A 26354-nucleotide genomic window follows, 5' to 3' on the forward strand; every position below is an offset into this window, starting at 1 on the left:
AGACTCCCTTGTGGCAGTTCCCTATAAGCAAATAGGGCAACATTTCATTCCAGTCCCAGGCTCGCTTGCTGGCAAACATACCCAGCACTGATTTCAGGTCTCACTGAACCTCTCCACCAGACCATTTGTCTCTGGATGAGATGGGGCAGCCTTTAGTTGTTTGACTTCACACAACCTCCATAGTTCACTGGCTAGCTGGGACATGAAATTTGATTCATTATCTGACCAAATCTCTTTAGGGAAACTCATTCTGCTGAAAACCGTGAAAAGGGCTTTTGCCACCAAGTCAGCTACTGTGTTAGCTAGACCTACAGCCACTGGATATCTAGCAGTAAAATAACTCCAACCAAGATATATCTCTTCCCCCTTTGGGCAGGACATGGCATAGGTCCCACAATGTCCATTGCTACCCTTAAAATGCCTCTTGTTTTACAGGCAAGGGATGTCCTGCAGGTCTCTTTCTCTTTTGATAGGAGTCACAAGATCTGCAACACTCTCTTGCATTATTCTGTATTCTTGGACAGTGAAAATTCTTCTTGAACTTACTGTAGGTTCTCTGTGCCCCCAGGTGACCAGCAAAAGGACAGACATGTGCTAGCCACCTTACCTCCCCATGGTGCTGGGCAGGGGGCTTTATCTTTCCTCATGGGGGCTTTCCTATACAATCTCCCTTCCTCTTCAGAAAATCTTCCCCCATTTTCCCTCACTGGGGTCCCCTTAAGGATGTGCCCACAGATACTTTCTAGTGTGGGATCTATTCTCAGCTCATCTGCAAAACCCTGGCTACAGACCACCTGAACAGCAGCCCCTCCACCTACTAGGAATAACTCCTCTCCCTTCAGCTGTGTGAGCTCCATGCTCCTCTGCTATGCAATGCAATGCGGGAGCTGGCCTTGGCCCCTCCCACACCTCAAACCACAGTGGTTCCTCATCCCGCTGAACAGGGGTTGGGGCTGGGGCCACCCCCTCCCCACACAGCTGCCTTTGTGTCTGAACAATTCTGAGATTACACAACAATATTCCTTCTGGCTGCGAGTTACTATATTAACTGATTTAGCCACAGACTAAATATCATTTCCCACAAGAGTTGCTATCGGAATACCATCCAGCACTCCAACTTTTAAGGTTCCACCTAAGCTTTCCAACTCCAAAAGTACCACAGCCAAAGGTAGAGGAATTTTATATCTTCCCAGTGCCAGGAGTTCTACCTCCTGGCCAGGTAACATGTTATTCTCTCGGAACATGCTTTCCTGATCACAGAAATCTGGGCTCCAGTGTCTCTCCACCCTAGATGCTCTGCAGGGCTACAGGGCCTCAGCATATCCATGAGGGAGAGGGAATGGAAGTTGCACTGGAAGTCTCAGAAAGAACTGGCTATGGAGAATCCCTCCTATTTTAACAGTTCTTTCAACTGCAAACAGGAATACAATATCCCTGCATTTCCCTTTTGCTCCTACCACACCAGCAGAAAACAAGGTGCAGTGGAGATCAGCCAAAACACCATAGTCAACTCAGAGTGCTCACAAAAGGAAACCAAGAGGAGTAGTGAAACAAGCAAAGGATGACGCCAAAGTTCAACAAGCCATAAAACCCGCTCAAGGTGTCGTTTGTGCAAAGTGACCTTTCGCACCAAAGGGACACATTAAGGAGATGAGCATAAAGGGGCCATGTGACTCACACAGGCTCATAATGTGCAGATTTCACTCCATCATAAAAGCCTCCCGAAGGTGGCAAGCAGGTCTCAGCATTGCAGAGTACAGCTCTTAGTCCCATAGGTGAGAAAGCCTGAGATGACAATCTTATCTCTCACTTAATCATATCTTCGCTGCGAAAAATTAACTTGCCTGCCCCTTTCCCCTCACACTCAGACCAACACATCAGGTGGAACTGACTCCAGGTGCTTTCTGGGGAGGGAGGGGATTTCAGTCCAATTCTGACCTCAGGCCAGGCAAACCAACAGAACACAGGAGAGGAAAATGGCATAGTTCTCTCCAAGGAGTTCCCCAAAATGTGTAGGGGTAGGAGTGGCTTTGGCAGGGGGTTCTGCCCCCAAATCTTGTGATACCAGGACATGTACAGGACACTTGTTCATGTGGGGTCCTGTGCCCTCCACTTCATTATTGGGACCATATCCCCACTTTTCTGGCTCTTAAGCAGAAGGCGTCAGGGCTTCCTTAGCCAGCCCCAGGAACTCCCCATGAAGGATTTCACAGCATGGGAATGCAAAGCTCTAGAGGAGCTAATGAAGCATCATCTACATTAACCGTTCTGTGTGGTGCATGGTGGCGGAGGACAATATCTACCCCGCATGTCCCTGTCTCTGGCCCCCTCCCTCCTACCCTGGATTCTGATCTCAATGGGGCTACTCACATAGTAAGGTACTATTGACGCACAATCTGACCCATGATCAGCAGTGAAATACCTATCACCTAAACTGTCATCACAGGCTTCAGCGCTAACAAGCTCTGGAGATGAACAAGGCAGTTCACAGCTCTCAGTTTTGGATGTCTACAGACTCAGTCACATTCACAGAATTACCTTTGCAGCCATATTTCAGAGTAACAGCCGTGTTAGTCTGTATTCGTAAAAAGAAAAGGAGTACTTGTGGCACCTTAGAGACTAACCAATTTATTTGAGCATGAGCTTTCGTGAGCTACAGCTCACTTCATCGGATGCATAGCATATCGTGGAAACTGCTAGAAACGTGTTTTAAGAGGAAGCTTAAATTTTGCAGAAATAGCTGAAGTTGCCACACAGATGCTGGTCCCACTCCCAGGTTGCTACAGCCTCGCCTGTGGATGTTCCCAAACCCCACGCCATACAGTATTGCCATTTATGCTGCAGGCTGGCTGGCTGAAGTGTGGCTTTCACAAGAAGTGCAGCGTGAGCAGCACATTTCCTTTTATAGTCCTAAAAATAAATCTGATGTGAAAATTTCGATTTCAGAATCTAAAAAAACCTCATTAACATTCATTTGGAGCCATTCAAAGGGCACTGAAAGCCTCTTTAGTAAAGTGTCATCAAACCTCACACTGAGGCTTTGTTTCCAGTGGCCACAGAGGCTACAGTGAGGTGAGGGAGAGTCATTGCAACTATACTGCAACATTTGGAAGAGGCTGACCTGCCATAATGGGCATTAGGAAAGGAACGTTGCTGCGAGTGTGAGTTTGGCTTTAACTTAGACTTATTTAAAGGATTTTCAAGGAATCATTCAAGGCATAAATGAGCACCCAGAAGAGGTGAACCAATCAGCTAAAAGCTTTCATGAGGGCTCATCAAGTGACTCAAACAATTAGTATCTAGATCAGCCTGAGACCACATAGCTCCAGAGAAAGCATGCTGGACACCAGAGAGTGTGCTGAGACCAGCCGTACAATGGAGACTGCAGCATGGACTACATCACCATGCGGTCCCAATAAATGTGGCTGCAAGGGATACTTTCAATAATATCTCAGCCAACCAAAGAAACCATGATGGACCCTGATGGCAGGAAGATGAAAAGGGAGATGCCTGAGGAGACAGCCACGTTGGCTATGGTTTATGTCACAGATTTCCTGTCCAGCTCTGAATTCAAAACAGCCACACTAGTCAGTTTTGCTGCTTGTTCTAAATAAAATAATTCCTTCTGGGGGGGACAGATGAATGCCACAATTATTCTGCCAGACTAACAACAGAATGGGCTGCAAAGCTTCCGGAAAATGACTACCAGTGCCATATATAGCAGTAATTCTGGGGCTACAGTTGTCCCTCCAGGCCTGTGCACTGCAGATACATCACCCAAAGCAATTAACCATTAATCATCCCAAGGAGAGATGCTTAATGTTTAAATATGCAACTGTCACAAAATGCAGCACTGCTTAGCACTGCTTGGCTTTTGAGTCTGAATTTTTCACTATGGAAAAGTTTTGTTTTTAAAAGATTCTATAAAAACATTCTCTCTCTCTGGAGCTCAGCATCAGAGCGTGTGGAAATGACAGGAAAACAGCATGAAGGTGAGGGCTACCTCTGTAACACAGAAGGTGCCTTGGATGTGCAGAAAACAAATGGCTTTTAAGTATAGTCCCTAACTGTACCATTCTCCACTCATGTATTAGCCAAAGATATGCTAGCTACACTTCCTCTGCGGTCCGAAGAGCCCTGCCCCTCCAGTCACAGCACCTTCCAAAGACATTCCCCATTCAAACAATGATCTTCAATCCAAATAGATATATGAGCTGCAAGGCTGATGTGAACATTGAGATAAAAGCCCAGAAATGTGAGAGCAAGTGATCTGACTTTTCTCTAGCATCTTCCATTCCAAAGTCATTTCTAAACTTAAACTGATAAACACGATGAACTTCAGTCAGACATCTCTTCGTCTGGTATTGAACAGAGTCACTTGGCTAGTGAAATGCCACTGGTGTAACAGTGCACAGTCCCACCCCACAACAAATTAGCACAGGAAGTGAAGGATGGCATGTCCCACAGGTAATATGTTCTAAATCCCCCTATTAGCTAATGAGGGACCCTTCTCCCTCTTTCTCTGTTGAAACCATTGTTATGTCCTAGTTTTCCAATGATACCCCAGAGCACAGCACTCTGTGACACCATGGACACAATTAGTCCCATGTCTGGAATGCCATGCCGTGGGTCGAATGATATCACTGCAATTCATGGGATTAATAATGGTATCAGCGACATAGAAGAATTTTGTATTCTGGGAGGTCTTTGGGGAAGCAGGAATTCCCAGAGGGACTCACAGAAGGGAGTAATCACTGGAGAGGTAAGTTTAAATGATTTCACTGTTGGATGTCGCCAGAGCCTATATAATGGGGCACATACTTCTAGCCTTAACTGAGATCTGTTTCAGCTCTGTAATGCACCTTTAAGATTCCCTCCCATTCATCTTGTAGCCAGTAAAAATCTTTTCTAGAGATCCAGTTGGCTCCTGAGCTTGCTTCACAGGACAGTCTTGCCACCACAGATACACATAAAGTTCCAGGAGTACATGTGTAAGCAGAGTCAGGATGAGCTCCACCCTGACATCTGGTGGTGAGGTGTGGCAAGTTGTGGAAAAGAACTTCAGGGGCTGATCTCATTTGCATAGGCACACCCACCCCACCTAGAATGAGGCCATAGCTGCCCAAATGGTCACTTTGGCTGCTGTGGGTTCCCCAGTGTCTCTGTTATTGGGGCAGGAAGAATAAATTGTTATTACCCTGATTATGGGAATCAAGGACAGTGGAACTATACTTGGCCTTTTTTTATGATGGAGGGACTCACCATCAACTAAGTAGCACTTGCTAGGCAAGGGACATGGGTTCCAATTCTCTGTGAATGGAGAGAGGGTGGGGATGGGTATTAATACTTGGTGGCATGGGCTACCTGGTGAGGGCCTTACATGCTAATTGCACTTCTTTCTCTATTAGGATTTTTTTATTCCATTAGTTACAGGCTGCTGAGCTGAATTCCCTTTGGGCTAATGGTGCACCCGCACTGAGGCTCCCCTACTACAAGCTGAAATCACAAAAGAGCTAAACTTACTAAGAGCTGAAATCATTGAGTGTTGTGTTAAGTAGTGGGGGAGCCTGAAGATATATGGTGGAGCACTTTGCGGGATGCAGAGCAGAGCGGCTTGTGGAGCAGAGCAGTTTGTTGGCTGCCTAGAGCAGCTCATGGAGCAGCTGGCAGAGCGGAGCCCCATGGAGAGGTGGGGCCATCAGCTTTGGACCATGTAAGGTGCCCCTTAACCCCACCCCCCCACCCCAATCTCCACCCAGGTTGGGAGGTAAAACTCTGCAGATAAACTTCTGAACTCTGGGGCTGCCCTGACCAGGGACAGAGACTTTTGGGTCGTTGGACTTTTGGGACTTTGGGTGATTTGGGGTTGCTGGACTCAAGAACCAAAGGGAAAGGACATGCCCCAATTTGCTTGGGGTGGGTTTTTGCTCATGGGTTGTGTTATGAATGCTGTTGGTGGCGTTTCCCCAACATAATGCCACATTGTTTCTCTCTGTTATTAAAAGGCTTTTTGCTACACTCAGACTCTGTGCTTGCGAGAGGGGAAGTATTGCCTCTTGGAGGTGCCCAGCGGGGGTGGTATATATTTGTCCCAGGTCACTGGGTGGGGGCTCGAGCCAGTTTTGCATTGTGTTATTGGAATGGATCCCCTAGATACTGAACCTGGCTTTTGTTGCTGCCAACTCTGACAGGCAGAAGGGTTACACATGCACCTGTGTGCATCCCCCTCAGCCCCATGCACCCACATCCACCCTGTCCAGCAGAGTGGCCCAGTATTCTTTCTATGACAGGTTTCAGAGTAACAGCCGTGTTAGTCTGTATTCGCAAAAAGAAAAGGAGGACTTGTGGCACCTTAGAGACTAACCAATTTATTTGAGCATGAGCTTTCGTGAGCTACAGCTCACTTCATCGGATGCATGCTGTGGAAATCGCACAAGACATTTTATACACAGACACCATGAAACAATGCCTCCTCCCACCCCACTCTCCTGCTGGTAATAGCTTATTTAAAGTGATCATCAAGTTGGGCCATTTCCAGCACAAATCCAGGTTTTCTCACCCCCCCCCCAACACACACACACAAACTCACTCTCCTGCTGGCAATAGCTCATCCAAACTGACCACTCTCCCCACACTGTGCATGGCAATCAAGGTGGGGGAGTGAGAAAACCTGGATTTGTGCTGGAAATGGCCCACTTTGATTTTCATGCAGGTTGTAGGGAGAGTGGTCACTTTGGATAGGCTATTACCAGCAGGAGAGTGAGTTTGTGTGTGTGGTTTTTGAAGGGGGGTGAGGGGGTGAGAGAACCTGGATTTCTGCAGGAAATGGCCCACATTGATTATCATATGCATTGTGAAGACAGTGGTCACTTTGGATGGGCTATTACCAGCAAGAGAGTGAGTTTGTTTGTGGGAGGGCGGAGGGTGAGAGAACCTGGATTTGTGCTGGAAATGGCCCAACTTGATGATCACTTTAGATAAGCTATTACCAGCAGGAGAGTGGGGTGGGAGGAGGCATTGTTTCATGGTGTCTGTGTATAAAATGTCTTGTGCGATTTCCACAGCATGCATCTGATGAAGTGAGCTGTAGCTCACGAAAGCTCATGCTCAAATAAATTGGTTAGTCTCTAAGGTGCCACAAGTCCTCCTATTCTTTCTATGTGAATTTAATTGTCCTATATGTATCACAATATCTGTTACCCAAGTTGGTTGGCCTTGGCCTAGTTCTTCACCTTTATTGTAGGATGGTCCATTCCCTTCCTCCATATGTTATGATGTGAGTTCTGTAACTGTAAGCTCTTCAGGGAAGGGGCTGTCGGGCACCTAGTCTGCTTTTGGCTGCTGGATTACAATACATAATAATGCTGAAATGAGATGAGAGGACGGTGTAGTAGGAAGAAAGCCTAAGCCATTGTATCAGAAGCCTAGTATGAGGCCTGAGGCCTGAACTAAAGTAATGGTCAAAACTTGCTAATATAAAGCAAAGTTAAGTTGTACGCAAGAGGCAGGCCCTGCTCACAGAATTTGGCAAGCGTAGGGCTGATATTGCAAAAACACATACTCCTAAGAGGTGCTAGGCACAAAACACTCACGTAAAAATATTCCAGAAGGGTGGTACCAGAACACCCCAATAAACACATTCCCCAAAAATAACAGGAACAGTCTGACCCATCTTAAGGATAAGGTCAGGATAACAGCGTGATGAATAGAGATGTGTTGATCGAACCTACAGGTACAAGGCAATGGGTGGAACCCTGATATGTCACGAGTAATATGTAACTTGTTTGTATTAGTGTATAAAGATGTATCTCAGAGGGAGTGTCTTTGTCTGGCCTAGGGATAGTGAAAAGTCCCACCACTATGTGAGCCGGTCCATTGTCACAATCATACATGTGTTAGTGTACCTGTAACCATTGAGCCGGGGCATTAGCACTGTGCTTCGTCAGCAATAAACCTGACCAAGTGCCTTTGCTACGAGCTAAGTGTGTAAATTTATAGGGTGGTTCACTCGAGGTCTGCTGTGCCAGCTGTCTGCACAGAGCTAGGACAGCACACGGGAGAACACACATGCAGCCAAACATCTGACAACACTGGTGACACCTAGGACAATTCTCATACACACATGCACATACATACACACAAACAGGCATGCACACACTTGTATCCGTATCATGCTTGTTCACACAGATATGTTCATGCACACACATGTGCACCCCCACCCCCCCACAGACTTAAGTGTTCTCTGGGACATAGTATACAGTACAGGTGTTTCTCATCTGTAAAACTCAGGAGTTGTCTCCAAGTATCCCAGGGACACCTATTCATTTATATCAGCTGCTCTAGCTGTAGTGAGAGCCATCTGAGGAATGAACCAAATTCTCAAAGCATGCTTGAAATAAACAAACCAGTGTTTAGCAAAGAGGCAAAAGGGATATTCCTATTTTTGCACCAACAAAGCAGATCATTTATGGTAGAAACTCAGAGTTTTTCAGACCAAGGCAAATCAAGTTCTTACTGGGCATCACATTTTGGAATAACTTGAAGTGCTCCCCACTGAATGCAGATATTACCATAAATGTGTGGTTGGAGCCTCCAGCTCGGTGGCTGAAATGGTGCAGTACAGCTTGGTAAACATGGGCCAACATAGAAATGCATGTTTGAAGCAGCGATTGATTTCTCCTGGGACACAAGAGCGTTTGGCATCCGGACTAGCCATGAAAGCCCCTTTCAGCAGCTGTGATTTGTTAATCCACAGTATAATGTGAATTAAATAAGGCTCTTCACACTTAACTAACACCACCTCCCCACCCCCAATCTACATTCTTTTGTAACATTTGGGTCTCTCATGCAGCTATCTACTAATCCCTTCAACCCTAAACATCTCCCAGCTGCTGATTACAGCCATTATGGAGGAATTCCAGCAACTCAGACCCACTGCACATTTAATCCTAAAGCTGTTAGACACTTTGAGGAAATGGGCCTCCAGTTTAAAACTGTTACCCTTAACTAATGGAAAGGGAAGCATTCTGTTTATGTCCTAAGCATACCACAGAGCCTGAGAGCTCATGCCTTTGCTTACTTTACATGTTGTATTTGTCTGTTCATGGAAGGTCACTGATGGATGGGCTTGTTTGGAAGAGGTAGCCAGAAGCTGGGCAGCAAAAGGCAGCAGCTCTCTGCATCCCCTGTGGGACTATTTCTACTGCCCCGCCCCTCTGTAGTGATCAGTATGGGCAGGCAGACAGCGACCCATCCTCTAGCCACAAATGAGAGATCTCTGCGCCTCCTAGTCTGCAGGAGGGGAAACAGCTTCACAGGGATGTGCCTAAGGTCGCAGGGTTGGTCACTAGCGGAGCTGGGTACAGAATCCAGAACTCCTGATTCTCAGCCCCACACTAACCACTAATGGCCAGATTCTCAAAGAAGCTCAGCTCAGCTCCCGCTGTGAGCTCCCAAAGGCCTGAGCAAGGACTGGAGCATAAACTGCACCATCCCAGGAGTAGTCCTGGTGGCTTTGTGCTCCTCTCTTGCTCCAGGAGGGCAATGATTTTCTATTTGCCTATACCCGCAGCAGATTGCTGCCCACTCAGCCCCACACATTCTGCTGTGCTGGCCAAGCAGAGCTAGTTCCCAAACTGTGTTCTGTGTATCATTGTTGGTGACCTGCAAAGCGCTGGCAGGTCACATAGTGCAGGATCCTCCTTGTTTCCAAGTAATCATAAGAGCCTGGAAGCCTGAAGAAGCAGCTAGGAAACACGGAGCAGGAACAAGCCAAGTTGCCTTGCCTAGAGGCCATTGCCACACAAGATTGGGAGGACAAACATAAAGCATTGCCAGGGACCAGAATTACCACAAGGAGGAGCCATCACTTGGGAAGAGTAATGGGAACTGCCACAGGGAGAGTCCTGGAAACCAGGGGAACTAGATGTCAGGAAAGTATGTACAAGTGCAGGGAGCAGGGAACATGCAAGGGAGCAAGATCGGGGAGTGGGAACAGAACAGATCAAAGTGGGAGATGAAATAAAGAGCACAGCAAGCCAAGTGATTACTTTCTTTCCCAAAAAGGACAACACACCTATTGCATTGAATTCAGTAAAGGGGTTCAGCTTCCCCAGGGTGACCAGAGCCTGTGAGAGATGGAATTAACTTACATGAGAAAAAACTAAAGTGACTACGAACAAACTTCTGAGAATAAAAATGGGCAAATAACTGAAAATGGAATAAGAGAGAGATAAGGTGGGTGAGGTACTGTCTTTTATTGCACCAGCTTCTGTTCGTGAGAGAGACAAGCTTTCTGGAATTGTTTGAAAACTAGCTCTAAATTCACTGAATACATTATTTGGATGAGCTCCACTCACTCTGCAACTGATGAGAGAGATAGAGGGCTTGTCTACAGGTGTGGCGATATGCACAAGAGGGTGTGAATTCTCAACCACACTGCGTTGCATGTTAGCTGGCCATGTAGACCTAGCTGGCATGCACTAAAAGCTCCCTAGTTAAGCTGTCACTAAGAGTAGTATGCAACACGGTGGTGGTTGGAATACACACCCCTCTCATGTGCACTCACTGTTGTGCCTTGCAATGAACGCTGAGACAACAAGAGTGACACCTTTGTAGATAAAGAAAAAGAAACCTACCAGTTTTCCAGGAACTGAACTGCCTCTATGGTTCTTATCTGCTTTGACGGTCACAATATTTTTGATATGACTGATTCCCAGCCACGTCACAGAGTGGCTTAGACACGTTAAAGAGTAAACAACATAATTACTGGTGGGTCCGAACCCAACCCTCACCTCCAAACCCCTGTAATTTTTAGGGAGGAGGTCCCGGCTTCCAATTCAAGGCTCTTCATCAGAACCTGCTCGGAGTACGCTGGTTCCAGATTAGCTCCAGTGCACAAAGGGATCTGTTCTCTGGATTCAGTTGCAAGCAGACAATGTATCAGGAGAGCTGATGTCATGAGGCACCCATCAAAACTGGGCTAAAACCTACTAGAAAAGCTGGTGAGATTTCTGCACTATCAGATCTGAATCTCCTGATTCAGCTTTGAACACAAAGCTCTGTGCCCAACCTAGCCCCACCATGGACGGAAACGCTGCCTTTTCAGCCACTGTAATGACAGAGCCACTAATGCAGCTGCTTTTAGAAAAGGTAGGTGTGTTGGCCCAAAGAGCCCAGCACAGATTGTGAAGCACCCCTGGTATTTTGCAGCAATTGAATCTAAATAATGTCACAAAACTCCATGTCTAAGACTTTTGGGTGCTTTGGCAGACATTCTTTATAACAACTAAATCCTTATTTGCACTTGGACAGAGGTTTGTTCTAACCCTTAGAGCCACATTATACAGGAAGTATTTTTTCCCTGAGATAGGTTGCCAATTTTTTAAAAAATAAATCAAAACATTGTTTACATTTTCTTATGGTTTCTTCCTCTAGCTTCTATTTAGTTAAAGGGTTCATATTTCTAGCTTGCTAACCTACAAGTTGTGCTATGCACATGATGGGGGGTGGGGATGTAAGTATGCAGAACTGAATGGAAAAGCCTTTACCGTTTCATTCCGTGCATTTTTACCTCCTTGAAAAGTTGCTTTTCTGCAAAATATTGGGGTCATGGGGCAGAGAGGAGAAGGAGCTATTCTTCGGTTTGGTGCATAAAGTCCAGGCCCGTTTTCCAGAGCCAGTTCAGATAAGTCCCTGGATGTCAGGAATCCAGTGCCATCAAACTTGAACCCAACCCTTGCCCAGCCTTAACTCTAAAGGTGAAACTCAAGAGGAACCTTACCAGGGGTCCAGATTTGAACCCTTTCACCCCCACCAACTCTAACCCCAAGCTGTCTAATTATTTGTGTGTCAGTAAAAGAACCATCTTTCTGGCCATCTTCCTAAGTACAACTTAACTCCAGACTCCGAGAAACAGTCAGCCAGGCCTCTGGAAAGCAGCTAAATCAGGGAAACAGAAATAATACAATATGACTTAAACTATATGACTGTCCCAACCAATCCAGTTTGCAACTAGAAAATGCACTGTGAAACCAGCTCAGCATTTGTATGGGCATCCAAAGAGCAGAGACAATACTGTGCTTCTTTCTCACTTCATGCCCACTGCCACGCTCACTTCACTGCATGCCCACTGTGTGTTCATTGCCCACTGCCAAGTTCCATTTCCATAGAAATGCCACAACCTCATTTTTAGTTTTGTTATGAATATTTCACACAGCTCCACCTTCTCGTGGCTTCAGTGCATTGAACCTAACGCTTCTCAACCTTTTCCACACTGTGACCCCATGTTACAAAAGAAGAATTTCTGGACCCACTGCCATCTTGCCATAGTACCCCTAGACTTGTTTGCCACCTACTGCACCCAGGATCCAGCAAAATAAAGAAGTCCTGAGATTTCCTTGCATATACATGTCCTCCTATCAAGCTCTTGGTCATAGAATCATAGAAGATCAGGGTTGGAAGGGACCTCAGGAGGTCATCTAGTCCAACCCCCTGCTCAAAGCAGGACCAATCCCCAATTTTTGCCCCAGATCCCTAAATGGCCCCCCTCAAGACCTGAGCTCACAACCCTGGGTTTAGCAGGCTAATGCTCAAACCACTGAGCTATCCCTCCCCTCGAGGGGAGGTCTAATGGGTCTGATAGCAAACGCTCGTGTTTTAGAATTGTGTGGTCTACTTAATCTAGCTCCTGATTGGTAAATATTTTTGCTGTTCTGTTCCTGGCTTGAACTAGACCATCTAAATTCAAATAATTTATTTGCTGATTTTCACTCTGAATGGATCACAGTTTCCTCACACTTAGTCATTCTCCACATTTATTCAATACATGTTGTAGGGTTGTTTTTTTAAAATGAACTTTGTGGCTTTATAATGAAGAATTTGCTGCCAGCATTTGATGCTTGACATGCAAAATCTGATCTGTGTTGGTTGTTCGATTTTGGGCACATAAGCCACCTGCTTTTCTCTCCTGTGCCTTTTGGGGTGAGTGAACTGATAGAATCAACAGCAGGGCTTGAAGTAGCACCTCAGGGAGAAAGAGCAGATAAACAGGATTAGGCGGGTTGCAAAAATCAAACCCTTCCTTCTGGGTGCCCCCACAGCACTCCTTGAGATGTGGTTCCTGGGAACATCAGGCTATTGTAATGTTTACTGCGTGAGCCCCCATTTGTTTTCCTGTTGCCATGCTGGCACAAAGTAACTGCCTGTGAATGTGGTTAAGAGTTTGTTCAGGTCCTTGCTTGGCTAGTTGAACTGGGGATGGTATTTGGGAACGCTACATCTCTGCTGCCCCACTGCACACCATTAAAAACACTCCAGTCTGGTGCGAGCACTTGAGCTTTCAGCTTCACTTTAACTTTCTGCCAGTGAATATGACATTGCTCAAAAGTCCCTTGAAAGAAACTATAGAAGGGGCTTGAGCAGCGCCAAAGAAAATTCACCTTGAAATCAGAGCGCAACCCCCAGGACCTGTTTTGTGATATTCACCCAACTCCAGTACGTTTGCTGTACTGGTGCTGCATTCTGAAATACAGGCTGATCCCTTAGCCAGCTTTGCATTAGACCTATCTACAGAAAAGCACTTGGCTAGTGTTTTAGCTGTCTGAGGACTTCAATGGGATTGACATGGTGGGGTGCAGGTATGTGTCAGAGTTGCGGAGAGACCACAGCTGTCTTTTCTAAGCTTGTATCTTTTATAGTTCTCCAAGGAGAGAATTAACTCAGCAATGCAGCAGTGTCTCCTTTCAGCTGGCAGGCCTCCAGCTCCCCTCCCCCAGCCCTTTCCTCCCAAGTACTGTATACGCCAGCTACAGAGAGCTGAGCACTTTTCCTGCTTATCCCAGTGCTTGGTAAAGAAACTCCTCTTTGGAATCCAGGGCGAATTAAAAAAGGTCACTACCCACCCTTCCTTTCTCAAACGGATTAGGTGCAAAAGTAACAATTTTAAAAAGGCACCAAGAGATAGGACCAACAGTCCCGAAGTCAAAGCACTTTCACCCAGCATAGGGGTGAAGTTTCACGCTATCTTGGAGTGAGTTCTTTCAGATCAAGCACATTGTGCAAAAAGCCATTCTCTGTGTGCCCTCTTTATACCCCTTCCCTCTTGGGAAGAATATCAGATGATGCTACTGGCACAACTTTTGAAAGTGTGTAAGGCTCAGATTTGTAAAGTGATTTAGGCGTTCCTGTGCTCAGCGTCACCCCAACATCTAACTGATTTAGGAGCTTAAATGGCATTTTCAAAAGGCATTTTAGGAACTTAGGAATCTAAATGCCATTGACTGTCTCCCAAACCTGTGTTCTGGACTCTGGCACAAAAGATCCCAAGGTAACATGTTCACACTTGGGAGTCTAAAGTTAGGCCAGGCCAGATTTTCTAAGGTGCCTAAAGATGAAGCTTGGTGTCCAGTGGGTTTTACAAAGTCATATGAATAAGTTAGTCCCATAGCTCCCATTAGAGTCAATGGGAGTCAAGCTACAAACTTATTCAGGTGTGTCTGAACATCGCAGGAGGTGCCTATGTGTATTTTTGGGCACCTAAATACCTTTGCTAATATGCCGCCTAGGGTATGATCTTGGCATTTGGGGATATATTTGGTTAGAGCAGGGCACAGAACAAAGTCCAGTCATGCATTGCAACTTCATCTGCATTTGGTTCTAGATAACAATGTGGGACCCTTCCATTTCTTGCCAGAATCAATGTTGCTTCGCACGTGGCAGCAATACCGATTCATAAGGAATTTTCTCTTTGGTGCTAAGTCCCCTGCTGGTTTTCTGCAGCACTCCAAACTCTTCTACAAAGGCTGTAAGTGGAAATGCATGGAAAGCCCCTGGGCAAGCCTCGCTGCGGCTGTGGCTGCATGTTTGAAGGGTGGTGTTGGATGTGAGCTCTGCAGCACACTCACCTGCTGGCTGTCTTGGTAAGGGGGAGGGGGCACACTCTGTGTGGCCATCATTGTCAGAGCTGGTGCTGGGGAGACATGTTGCATCATGGGATTGATTCACATCTAGAACCTGTTGATGGGAGAAAGTTCAGCTTGATTAACCAAAAAAAAAAAAAAAAAAAAAAAAAAGGACAAGTCAGTCAAAAGATGAGACACTGCCTGCTCCCGAGCGAACACCGCTGACCATTGCTGCACTGGTCCTGCCAATGGGCTCAGCCTGCTGAGTCATTTCCCTCCGTGGCCCCTACAAATGAGCTCCTGCCATTAGAATTACTCACACTCAAAGCAGTTCGGTGGTGATGGCTGCCTTTGGTTGTTGTCTGAGGTGGCATAGTTGTGCTAACTGTACAAATCCAAAACCCTGACTCCAAGACACACTATGAAAACACAAATCCATCTCCTCACTATTCAGGGGGAGGTCATGTTGCCAACGGAAACTGGGTGAGAGGGGGGATGTCCTGAAACATTTCAAGCTTGTGATCAGCTCAGGCCTCTGGCCTGAAATATTAGTCAGAAGGAGAGGTACGAGCATTGCTATTGTTCATTGTCAGTCGCCAGTGTCCTCAGTGCTGTGAAGCAAAGGAAAGGCAAGGCTTCTGCTTGAAAAAGCTGACAATCTGATTCAGACACGGGAGCCGAGTCCAGGGGCTAGCAGGAGTTCACTCAGAAGATGATCAGTGATCATGGCTTTTTCCTTGCTCTGCTTCTGCACGGCCATTGAAATTGTCCTGGCAATGGCATGTGTAAAACACAGAAAACCATGAGTCCTGGGGTTTTCCACAGAGCCAAGAAACTTCTCAAGTGCATGTTAGAGGAGGTGCTGGGTTCATCTTAGAAACTCCTGAGTTTTCATAATTACCTGTATTTGGAGCTCTGAAACTCAGCCTTCCTCTCCTCCAGGCAGCCTGGGAACTCTCACTGGCCTTTCAGACATTGCAGATGGGAGTTCTCAAAGGTGCTGGGAGCAGAAGGAGCTTTTCAGTTGATGCTGCAGGTAATGGAGAAGCTGTGTATTTGAAAGCTCATACAAACTCTTGCTTTATTGTGTGAGTAAACAAATACGAAGCCATTGCATCAACCAACTCTACTGTACTTTTAAAAATGTTTCTATAGCTTCATGCACATTCTCCCCACGGGTAGGCCCCATTTATCTCGTGCCATATAAGCCTGGGACTAACATTAGTCACAGTGCAACTTGCAACAATATATTTGAAAATCTGTCAAGAGGACAGAAGACTACAGGGTCACCAATTAGTCAAACACTGAATGACTAAGTCAGTTTCAATCCCATCTACTGTCTTCTGATTCAAAACCTTCCCAAACATATACAATTATAGTATTAAAAAATAACCCCAAACAATGCTAAATCTAGGAGATTTACTACTTTAGGCAAACTGAAAAATCGCTCTACCTTTTTACCTATCATCATGTAATAGACATATAGAGACGACATTCTTTGCTCCCCAGGTAACCATTCTGCCTGTGGGATGCAAACAATTATGAGCCTAACTGCAAGTGAGGGAAATATTGAGAGGAAGTGGTCCTGTTAACAAGATAAATTGTTTTCAGACTAGAAACACAATATATCATTTTGCATAAACCCACTCTCTCATAGGCCCAAACATGCAAAAAATGAAGGAAAAATTTCCTTCCACAATTTCTCAGAGTCCTATTCCTAACATCCCAGAGGCAGCAGAAACATTAATTTTTGTGGTAACTTCTTCACTGAATTTCACAGAGTTATGCAGGAGATAACTGTAACCTGCTGTCTCTATAGAATCATAGAATATCAGGGTTGGAAGGGACCTCAGGAGGTCATATAGTCCAACCCCCTGTTCAAAGCAGGACCGATCCCCAATTAAATCACCCCAGCTAGGGCTTTGTCAAGCCTGACCTTAAAAACTTCTAAGGAAGGAGATTCCACCACCTCCCTAGGTAACGCATTCCAGTATTTCACCAACCTCCTAGTGAAAAAGTTTTTCCTAATATCCAACCTAAATCTCCTCCACTGCAACTTGAGACCATTATTCCTTTTTCTGTCATCTGCTACCACTGAGAACAGTCTAGAGCCATCCTCTTTGGAACCCCCTTTCAGGTAGTTGAAAGCAGCTATCAAATCCCCCCTCATTCTTCTCTTCCGTAGACCAAACATCCCCAGTTCCCTCAGCCTCTCCTCATAAGTCATGTGTTCCAGTCCCCTAATCATTTCTGTTGCCCTCCGCTGGACTCTTTCCAATTTTTCCACATCCTTCTTGTAGTGTGGGGCCCAAAACTGGACACAGTACTCCAGACGAGGCCTTACCAGTGTCGAATAGAGGGGAACGATCACGTCCCTCGATCTGCTGGCAATGCCCCTACTTGTACATCCCAAAATGCCATTGGCCTTCTTGGCAACAAGGGCACACTGTTGACTCATATCCAGCTTCTTGTCCACTGTAACCCCTAGGTCCTTTTCTGCAGAACTGCTGCCTAGCCATTCAGTCCCTAGTCTGTAGCGGTGCATTGGATTCTTCTGTCCTAAGTGCAGGACTCTGCACTTGTCCTTGTTGAACCTCATCAGATTTCTTTTGGCCCAATCCTCCAATTTGTCTAGGTCCCTCTGGATCCTATCTCTACCCTCCAGCGTATCTACCTCTCCTCCCAGTTTAGTTTCATCTGCAAACTTGCTGAGGGTGCAATCCACACCATCCTCCAGATCATTTATGAAGATATTGAACAAAACCAGCCCCAGGACAACGGACACTCCACTTGATACTGGCTGCCAATTAGACATGGAGCCATTGATCACTACCCGTTGAGCCCGACAATCTAGCCAGCTTTCTATCCACCTTATAGTCCAGTACTAGTTTACTTTAAATAACTCTGAAGAAAGAATGCTGGAGTTTGATCATCAGTGTTCTGTCTTCCAACAGAGCTTCTCCAATTTCATCATTCAGGGGGGCAACAATCTTGGACTAAATTCATCCCTCCAGACCAAATCAATGGAGCAGCCTGGGGTGGGACCAATTGTGGCCTCCTGTGCTGATGCCATTGCAGTATCACAGCTTGTTGCCATGCACTGACTGTGACGTCACCAAGTCAGCTTTATGACTTGAATAAATAATCCTAGAGGAAGGGAAATCAGGTTGGCAGAGAGCAGACACTTAGTTATTTTTTGATAATGAACAAAAGCCATGGAGGGAAAGCCTCCAAGCTTGTGGACAGTAAATAGATATTTGTTGAAGTGTAAAACCTTCAAAAGATTTCACCATTGCAATAGTCTGGCTTTGACTCATAAATGATCTGGAAAAAGGAGTAAAGAGTGAGGTGGCAACATTTGCAGACGATACAAAATTACTCAAGATAGTTAAGTCCAGAGCAGACTGCAGATCTCACAGAACTGGGTGATTTGGCCACAAAGTAGCAGATGAAATTCAATGTTGATAAATGCAAAGTAATGAACATTGGAAAACATAATCCAACCATACATACAAAATGATGGGGGTCTAAATTCGCTAATACCACTCAAGAAAGAGATCGTGGAGTCATTGTGAATAATTTTCTGAAAACATCCGCTCAATGTGCAGCAGCCGTCAAAAAAGCGAACGGAATGTTAGGAACCATGAGGAAAGGGATCGATAACAAGATAGAAAATATCCTAATGCCTCTAGGGGCAGGGATCACTTGATGGCCTGTTCTGTTCATTCCCTCTGAGGCACCTGGCACTGGCCCCTGTCGGAAGACAGAATACTGGGCTAGATGAATCATTGGTCTGACCCACTCTGGCCATTATTATGTTCTCTATATAAATCCATAGTACACCCACATCTTGAATACTGTGTGAAGATCTGGTTGCCCCATCTCAAAAGATATATTAGAAGTGGAAAAGGTTCAGAGAATGGAAATAAAATGATTAGGGGTATGGAACAGCTTCCATAAGAGGAGAGATTAAAAAGACTGCGACCTTCCAGCTTGGAAAAGAGACGACTAAGGGGGGGAATATGACAGAGGTCTATAAAAGCATGTACAGAAGGTAAATAAGGAAGTATCAGCAAAAAGAACAGGAGGACTTGTGGCACCTTAGAGACTAACACATTTATTTGAGCATAAGCTTTCGTGAGCTACAGCTCACTTCAAGCTTATGCTCAAATAAATATGTTAGTCTCTAAGGTGCCACAAGTCCTCCTTTTCTTTTTGCGAATACAGACTAACATGGCTGCTACTCTGAAATCAATAACAGGGTTCATAAAAGAGCCAGATAAGTTCAAGAGCTTGAGAGGTCCATCAATGGCTGTTAGCCAGGAGGGGCAGGGATTCAACACTATGCTGTGTCCCTAGCCTCTGTTTGCCAGAAGCTGGGAGTCAGCGACAGGGGATGGATCACTCATTTGCCCTGTTCTGTTCATTCTCTCTGAAGCATCTGGCTTTGGCCACTGTTGGAAGACAGGATCCTGGGCTAGCTGGACCATTGCTCTGACCCGATACGGGTGTTCTTATGACTGTTATTTGCCTGACCCAGAGTGACCACCTACACACAGAGGGGCACAATACTCCCTTCTGCAGCGTCCTACGCAGGGTTCCCAGAATGAGTCAGACCAATAGAACAAATAACAGTGTTCAGTGCCTTGTAGGTCTAACTGGCAAAGGGCAGAGGCAATGCACACAGCCAATGCTCTGCTAGGGATGTTCAGAAATAGTGAAGAGGAAGACAGCAAAGAACTAAATTCCTAAGAAAAAAGAGAGCAACAGCAAAATACACAGATCTTGGCAGGTTCCAAAGAAAGAACAGGGCATACCTAGGAGTCAGAAGTACCAGTGAGGCACAGAATGGCTTCTGTAGGCTCCGAAGTAATTCAGTACTGAGCCTGGGCAACATCCCTACATGTGCTTCAAGACCAAAAGGACCCTGTAAGAATTAAATGTAAGTTAGTGTCCCTTCTGGGGACCCAGTGCCCATTTAATTCAGTGAAAATATTTCCGTTGACTTCCATGGGCTTTGGATCAAGCCCTTGTTCTGGAACAAGTCAAGGAAGGTGAATCCTATTTATCACCATCAGGGCACATGCGGCAGGCTGAGAGCACAAGCTATGGATGCAGAAGGAGATAGTGAAGGATGAACAAATGTATCAGGACAGAGGAGAAGAAGAGAATTTGTAATCGTTCCCTGCAGAATGCCGGAGAACATCTACAAAGAAATCAAAGACACAATGTGTCAAGGTGATGGGTGGGCAAAGGCAGTGGCCCTAGGGACTATTGCCAGCTGTTCTCACCTGCACTAGGGTCAGGGCAGAGAATTCACTCCCCAGTGCCTCTCTTCTCAGGGGCACTCAGTGGGAGCTAAGTGCTGTCGAGGGCTGTGAGAACAAAAACTTGCTGGAAGTTGAAACTATAAGACACTCTGCCTTGTGTGGGCTTTAACTAGCTCTAAAGTCTATAGGGTAGCAAACAGACTTATGGTAATGGGCAGCCTCCTCATCCAGAAGGTAGAGAATTGGGCAGAGGAACCTTGAATCTACCTCTTGTTAAGAGGAATGAATTGTACATGACTGTGGAAATAATTCGTAGGCTTGCTAGCAGTGACCATTAATTTAGCATTATATGAACTGAGAACACCGGACGATAAGAGCAACTAGAAAATAAGAGGGAAAAATAAAGCTAGCCTCATTCATAAATAAGGGCGCAAGCAATATCAGCAATGGCTCTGAGATGGCCAAATATGGAGGTACGGAATCTAAAAATAACGTATTCCAAAAAGAAAGACTGAGAGGAAGGATGGACTCAGGGTGGGTGTTCCCTCTCATTTTGCCCACCCATGTGCGGAATGAACTGTGTTATGTGCACCGATGTGGAGGTGATGTGTGACACATCACCTTCAAATTAGTGCACATAACACAATTCATGTGGTGGGGGTGGGGCGGGCTGTGCCTTGGTCCCTGCTGCCCTGGCTCGGGCTGGGTTTGGGCTGGGCCACACCGCCCCACCCGCAGTTGGGTCTGCGCCACCCCAGCCCTGGCAGGTTGGGTTCCCTGAGCGCCTGCATGGCTCTAAATAGGCTGCTGCACAGCCACGCGGCCACGCAGCTTACAGGGAACTTAGCTCAGGGTTCAGGCCCTGGACTGGGCCTCAGGAGATACACTACTTGTGTCACCTTAAGCAAGTCACCTAGACAGAGATTTTCAAAGGCAGGACTGGCATGGAGGCACCTAACTGCACTCTGTGCCTTTGAAAATCTCCTCCTTAAATTCTCTGGGTGACAGTTCCTCAACTTGAAAATAAGGGTAACAAAACTTCCTTTCTCCCATGCTTTATCTGTCCTGTCTCTATGGCAGTAGTTTTCAAACTTTAGCAACCCGAGGACCCCATTTTGATTTAAAATTTTCTGTGGACCTCCAAGACCCCAGCTCAGCCCCAGGGCCCACCCCCAATCCACCCCTTCCCACACGGCCCCATTCCCGCCCCACCTCTTCACACTCCCCTCCACCCTCTGCCCCTCCTCTTCCCCGCCTCTTTCCGCCCCCTCCCCCAAGTACGCCCGGTCCCCGCTCCTTCCCAGTGCCTCCTGCACATCCCTGAACAGCTGTTCCCCGGCCTACAGGAGGCACTGGGAGGGACGGGGGATGAGTTGAGGGAGGGAGGAGGAGGAGCCGATCAGCAGGGCTGGCGGACCCTCTGGAGTACCCTTGTGGACCCCCAGGGGTCTGCAGACCCCAGTTTAAGAAACGCTGCTCTATGGGCTTTTGGGCAGAGGCTGTCTTTTGCTAGGGTTAATTCCACCGTGCCTGAGAGGCACATCCTCAAACACTTGAATTAGTGATGGACTATCCCTCCAAGCACAATAAACAAAGTCCAACTGTGAACTCTCAAGGCACCAGGCCTAGCCAAAGCAAGGGAGAGCTACATCCTCCTGCTAGCATGGAGCAGCATTTAGGTTGGGTGAAGGACTCTTCCAGATGTGTGTGCTGCATTCTCCACTTGGGGGCCTTGGAGCTCTTTGTAGCTTACATATTTGCAGGGGTAGAGAGGGCAGGGAGGAAGGTCTGAAAACATAAGTTTATTCTTGAGATTTTCCAGACCAGCAGTGGGGTTAGCTTTGATGCAGTAAAAGCCTGGGCAGGATTTTGTCTGCAAAAAGAGAACCAAAATCAGAACTAGTTTAGTTCCAGGTTCCACTGTCTCCAACCCCAAAAGGTTCAGAAGGAAAGAGGGTTTGGGAAAGGTATTTCTGGGTTCAGTCCTCTGGTTAGTACTGTGCTAAAACATCCCTTCCTACAAGCCCATAGGTGGAGTCCTAATGGAAGCAGCTCGTGTCCTCCGCACTCGGGTTTCTAGACAGGAAGTTTATGGATAGCTATATTGTTTGAGTTCTGATGCAGTTTCTCTTTAGATGCAAAGGTAAAACTATAGGTGAAGAACAGAAGTTGAACTCTTTGGAAAACTGTTTCATTGGAGCTCCTGCCTGGCAGGGCTTCAGACCCATCCCTCAGGTGCTCAGATACCATGATGGAGGATGCAATATAGGAATGTAGACAGACAGGCAGACTCTGGGCAACAGGTGTTGGAGTAGGACGACAGCAAAATGTTAAAGATTGTCGGTGTCTACCTGTGAATTTGGGGACAGGCCTGGTAGTGCAGAAATATGTTCCAGATGACTAGGACCTTCAAGGTAACTGGGAAACTTCCTTCTATAGGGAACCCTTGGCCAGCAACAAGAGATCCCAGCTTTGAAGGAGCATAGAATGCAATGAGATCCCTAAGGAGTTTTCAAGAAGTGGAGAAGCCTGGTCAAGGAGAGCACCTAAGTTGCCACTGCTGCTGACCCCCTGAAAATGCTCCTGGGAGAGAGCTGAGGAATGCAACCAAAAGCAATCATGAGAACTCTGCCATTCTTCTGGCAAGAAACTCCTGTTTAGTTCATCAGATAAGTGTCCTGACCTCTCTCCTTTTCCAGAATGCTACATTTTGTTTATAAGAGTCCAAGACCTGGCTGGAAGAGGCATGATCTCAGACTGGCTGCTCAAACAGGCTCTGCCTTTTGCATTGCAATGGCTGCCCAGCAGTTTGTGTCTGAATCTCTGAGCTACATTTTCAGCATATTAATGATATTGTAGAAGCAAAATCCCCTGCAGCCCCCTGGAAAAGTGCTTCTCCCTCCTCTGCTGTCAATATATGGAATTTTCCAAACAAGATACAGCCTTCCCTCTGTAAGCCAGGGTCTGACTGAGCTCTCCCTTGCCATCGGTTGATGAACTGAGGGAAAAGACTATATTTGCATAGACACACCTACTTTGCTAGATGCTCAGCAGACAGACCTGCTTTGCCAAAATGTTCAATTTTGGCTGTTTGGGGCCATCAGGAGACAAGGAACAAGTGTTCCTGTCTACTGCTATGGACTGTGTTTAAAGAACCCTAGATACTATTTATCCCGCCACCTTCAGTGTTTAAAGGTAAAGCTGGTCAGACTCACTTTAAAGTCCTTACTCCTACCAGCGATCACCAGAGCTGTAATCATGGCTGAGTAGGTCTAGGGGGTGGAACTTTAGACCTGGTGTGGAGACAGTGTTGAGTGTAAGACAATGCGGAGGATGCGACAGCAGTGAAGTTCCCCACTACCTGCTGAAATCACCGAGAACGGGGCTCAGTGGTAGAACCTCACAATGTGGCAGCATATGTAAAAGCAGAAGTGGCAGAGACCGCAGTGAGGAGCAGCAAAGGCAGCTGCAGCAAGCAGTGGCAGAGACAACAGTGACAGCCATGGTGAGCCGTGGCAGCAACCCTGCCCTCTTCAGGAATGGGAGGTGAACCCACATGAACGCACCCTGAAGTCTGTGACATGGCTGACTTCAGACAACCAGCCATGAGAACGGTGCAGCAGAGGGAAAGGGAGTGGCATGTTAAAGGGACATTCATCTTTTGGACTTTCGCACACTGAGACCATGGACACTGCCCAAGCTATTGTGGAGCAGGTGTTTACTTATGGTCTGCACACTTTTGACGCACTGTGGAGTTCCCTCTCCCTCTTAATAATAGATTTATTTTGTTCCACACAGACTCAGTGCTTGTGAGTGGACAAGTATTGCCTCTAAGAAGCACCCTAGGGTAGTAGCTAGTTTTCCCAGATTTCTGGGTGGGGCTTGAGCCGATTGTTTTTTAATGTCAAGAGGAGCCCGTAGATACTGATCCAGTCCTTGTTGCTGCTGACATTCCTGGCAGAAGGGTTACGCCCCTAAATGCGCACACTTACATTCTTATACACTTGTGCACACATACACGCACATGCACACACACACACACACACAACTGAGACTGTGCTTCACATATCCCTCCCAGCCCCCTCAAGCACAAGAGGACTGGAGAAAATTTTTTTCAGACCCTATCCATATCCCGGAGGAGTCACTGCTGAGTGGCAGACAGAACTCTCCCACTCTCTGCTGCTGGCTGCAGCCCTGGGGGAAGGTGGGGGGAAGGAGACCAGGAGTTGTTGGAGCAAAACACATTTTTTTAATTACAAAGATTCTTTCAAGCCCAGATTAACCATGAACTAAACATTTTCTTCAAGGGGGCTTCCTAATTTTCTCACTTTGTGAAAGTGTCAAATATCACCAGTGATGATGAGCACTGTGAATATCTGCTGGAAACTCTGTGTAAAGAGCTGCACAAGGAAAGCCATTTGAAGATCACAGGTTTATGGATCTTACAAAACCTCTAAGGAAGGAGATTCCACCACCTCCCTAGGTAACCCAATCCAGTGCTTCACCACCCTCCTAGTGAAAAAGTTTCCCCTAATAACCAACCAGGACCTCCCCCACTGCAACTTGAGACCATTGCTCCTTGTTCTGTCATCTGCCACCACTGAGAACAGCCGAGTTCCATCCTCTTTGGAACCCCCCTCTCTCTTCTCTTCTGCAGAGTAAATAAGCCCACTTCCCTCAGCCTCTCTTCGTAAGTTATGTTCCCCAGCCCCCTGATCATTTTCATTGCCCTCCGCTGGACTCTCTCCTTTCTGTAGTGGGGGGCACAAAACTGGACACAGTACTCCAGATGTGGCCTCACCAGTGCTGAATAGAAGGGAATAATCACTTCCCTTGATCTGCCGGCAACGCTCCAATATGCCATTAGGCTTCTTGGCACCAAGGGCACACTATTGATTCATATCCAGCTTCTCATCCACTGTAATCCCCAGGTCCTTTTCTGCAGAACTACTGCTTAGCCAGTCGGTCCCCAGCCTGTAGCAGTGCATGGGATTCTTCCGTCCTAAGTGAAGGACGTTGCACTTGTCCTTGTTGAACCTCGTCAGATTTCTTTTGGCCCAATCCTCCACTTTGTCTTGGTCACCCTGGATTCTATCCCTGCCCTCCAGTGTATCTACCTCTTCCCCCAGTTTAGTGTCATCCACAAACTTGCTGAGTGTGGAATCCATCCCATCATCCAGATCATTAATGAAGATGTTGAACAAAACCGGCCCCAGGACGACCCCGGGGCACTCCTCTTGATACTGGCTGCCAGCTAGACATTGAGCCATTGATCACTACCCGTTGAGCCCGACAATCTAGCCAGCTTTCTATCCACCTTATTGTCCATTCATCCAAGCCATACTTCTTTAACTTGCTGGCAAGAATACTGTGGGAGACCGTATCCAAAGCTTTGCTAAAGTCAAGGTTTATCACGTCCACCAGTTTCCCCATATCCACAGAGACAGTTATCTCATCATAGAAGGCAATCAGGTTGGTCAGGCATGACTTGCCCTTGGTGAATTCATGTTGATTGTTCCTGATCACCTTCCTCTCCTCCAAGTGCTTCAAAATGGTTTCCTTGAGGACCTGCTCCATGATTTTTCCAGGGACAGAGGTGAGTCTGTAGTTCCCCGGATTCTCCTTCTTCCCTCTTTTAAAGATGGACACTATATTTGCCTTTTTCCAGTCGTCCAGGACCTCCCCCACTCTCCAAGAATTTTCAAAGATAATGGCCAATGGCTCTGCAGTCACATCAGCCAACTCCCTCAGCACCCACGGATGCATTGCATCCAGACTTGTGCATATCCATCTTTTCTAAATAGTCCTTAACCTGTTCTTTCACCACTGAGGGCTGCTCACCTCCTCCCCAGACCGTGCTACCCAGCGCAGCAGTCTGGGAGCTGACCTTGTCTGTGAAGACGGGGGCAAAAAAAGCTTCCCTGATATCTGTCGGAAGACTACTACTGCAAAACATAATATGTCCTGTAAATTTTTAGCGTGAGTAGGGGACAACTTTCTGATTCAGATTGTTGAGGAAACAACTTCAGGGACATTCATTTTGCATCTGGTTTTGACCAGCAGGGATGAATTAGTTGTGAACGTGAAGGGGGTCCAGAACTTGGGAGGAAGTGATCATGATCTGATAGAATTCAAGATCCTAAGGAAAGGAAGACACGAGGACAGCAAAATGAGGACACTGGAC

The 26354-nt window shown here is 46.5% G+C and overlaps 1 protein-coding gene across 6 annotated transcripts in view; it reads right to left on the reverse strand.

The window, feature by feature from the left end:
• Nucleotides 1–26354, reverse strand: part of PKNOX2 (PBX/knotted 1 homeobox 2) — a 711797-nt gene that overhangs the window by 339891 nt on the left and 345552 nt on the right. For 4 of the 6 annotated variants that reach the window (XM_037882446.2, XM_043534121.1, XM_043534124.1 and 1 more), the window contains one exon: nt 14904–15012. The exons of the other annotated variants lie outside the window; for them this stretch is intronic. In XM_037882446.2, coding sequence (XP_037738374.1) covers nt 14904–14990 — 87 coding nt within the window. In that variant the 5' untranslated portion in view covers nt 14991–15012. The remainder of the gene's footprint in view (nt 1–14903; nt 15013–26354) is intronic. 6 annotated transcript variants of the gene reach the window in all.

This window comes from Chelonia mydas, chromosome 22 (assembly GCF_015237465.2).
Source record: "Chelonia mydas isolate rCheMyd1 chromosome 22, rCheMyd1.pri.v2, whole genome shotgun sequence".
NCBI classification, from domain to species: Eukaryota; Metazoa; Chordata; order Testudines; family Cheloniidae; genus Chelonia; species Chelonia mydas.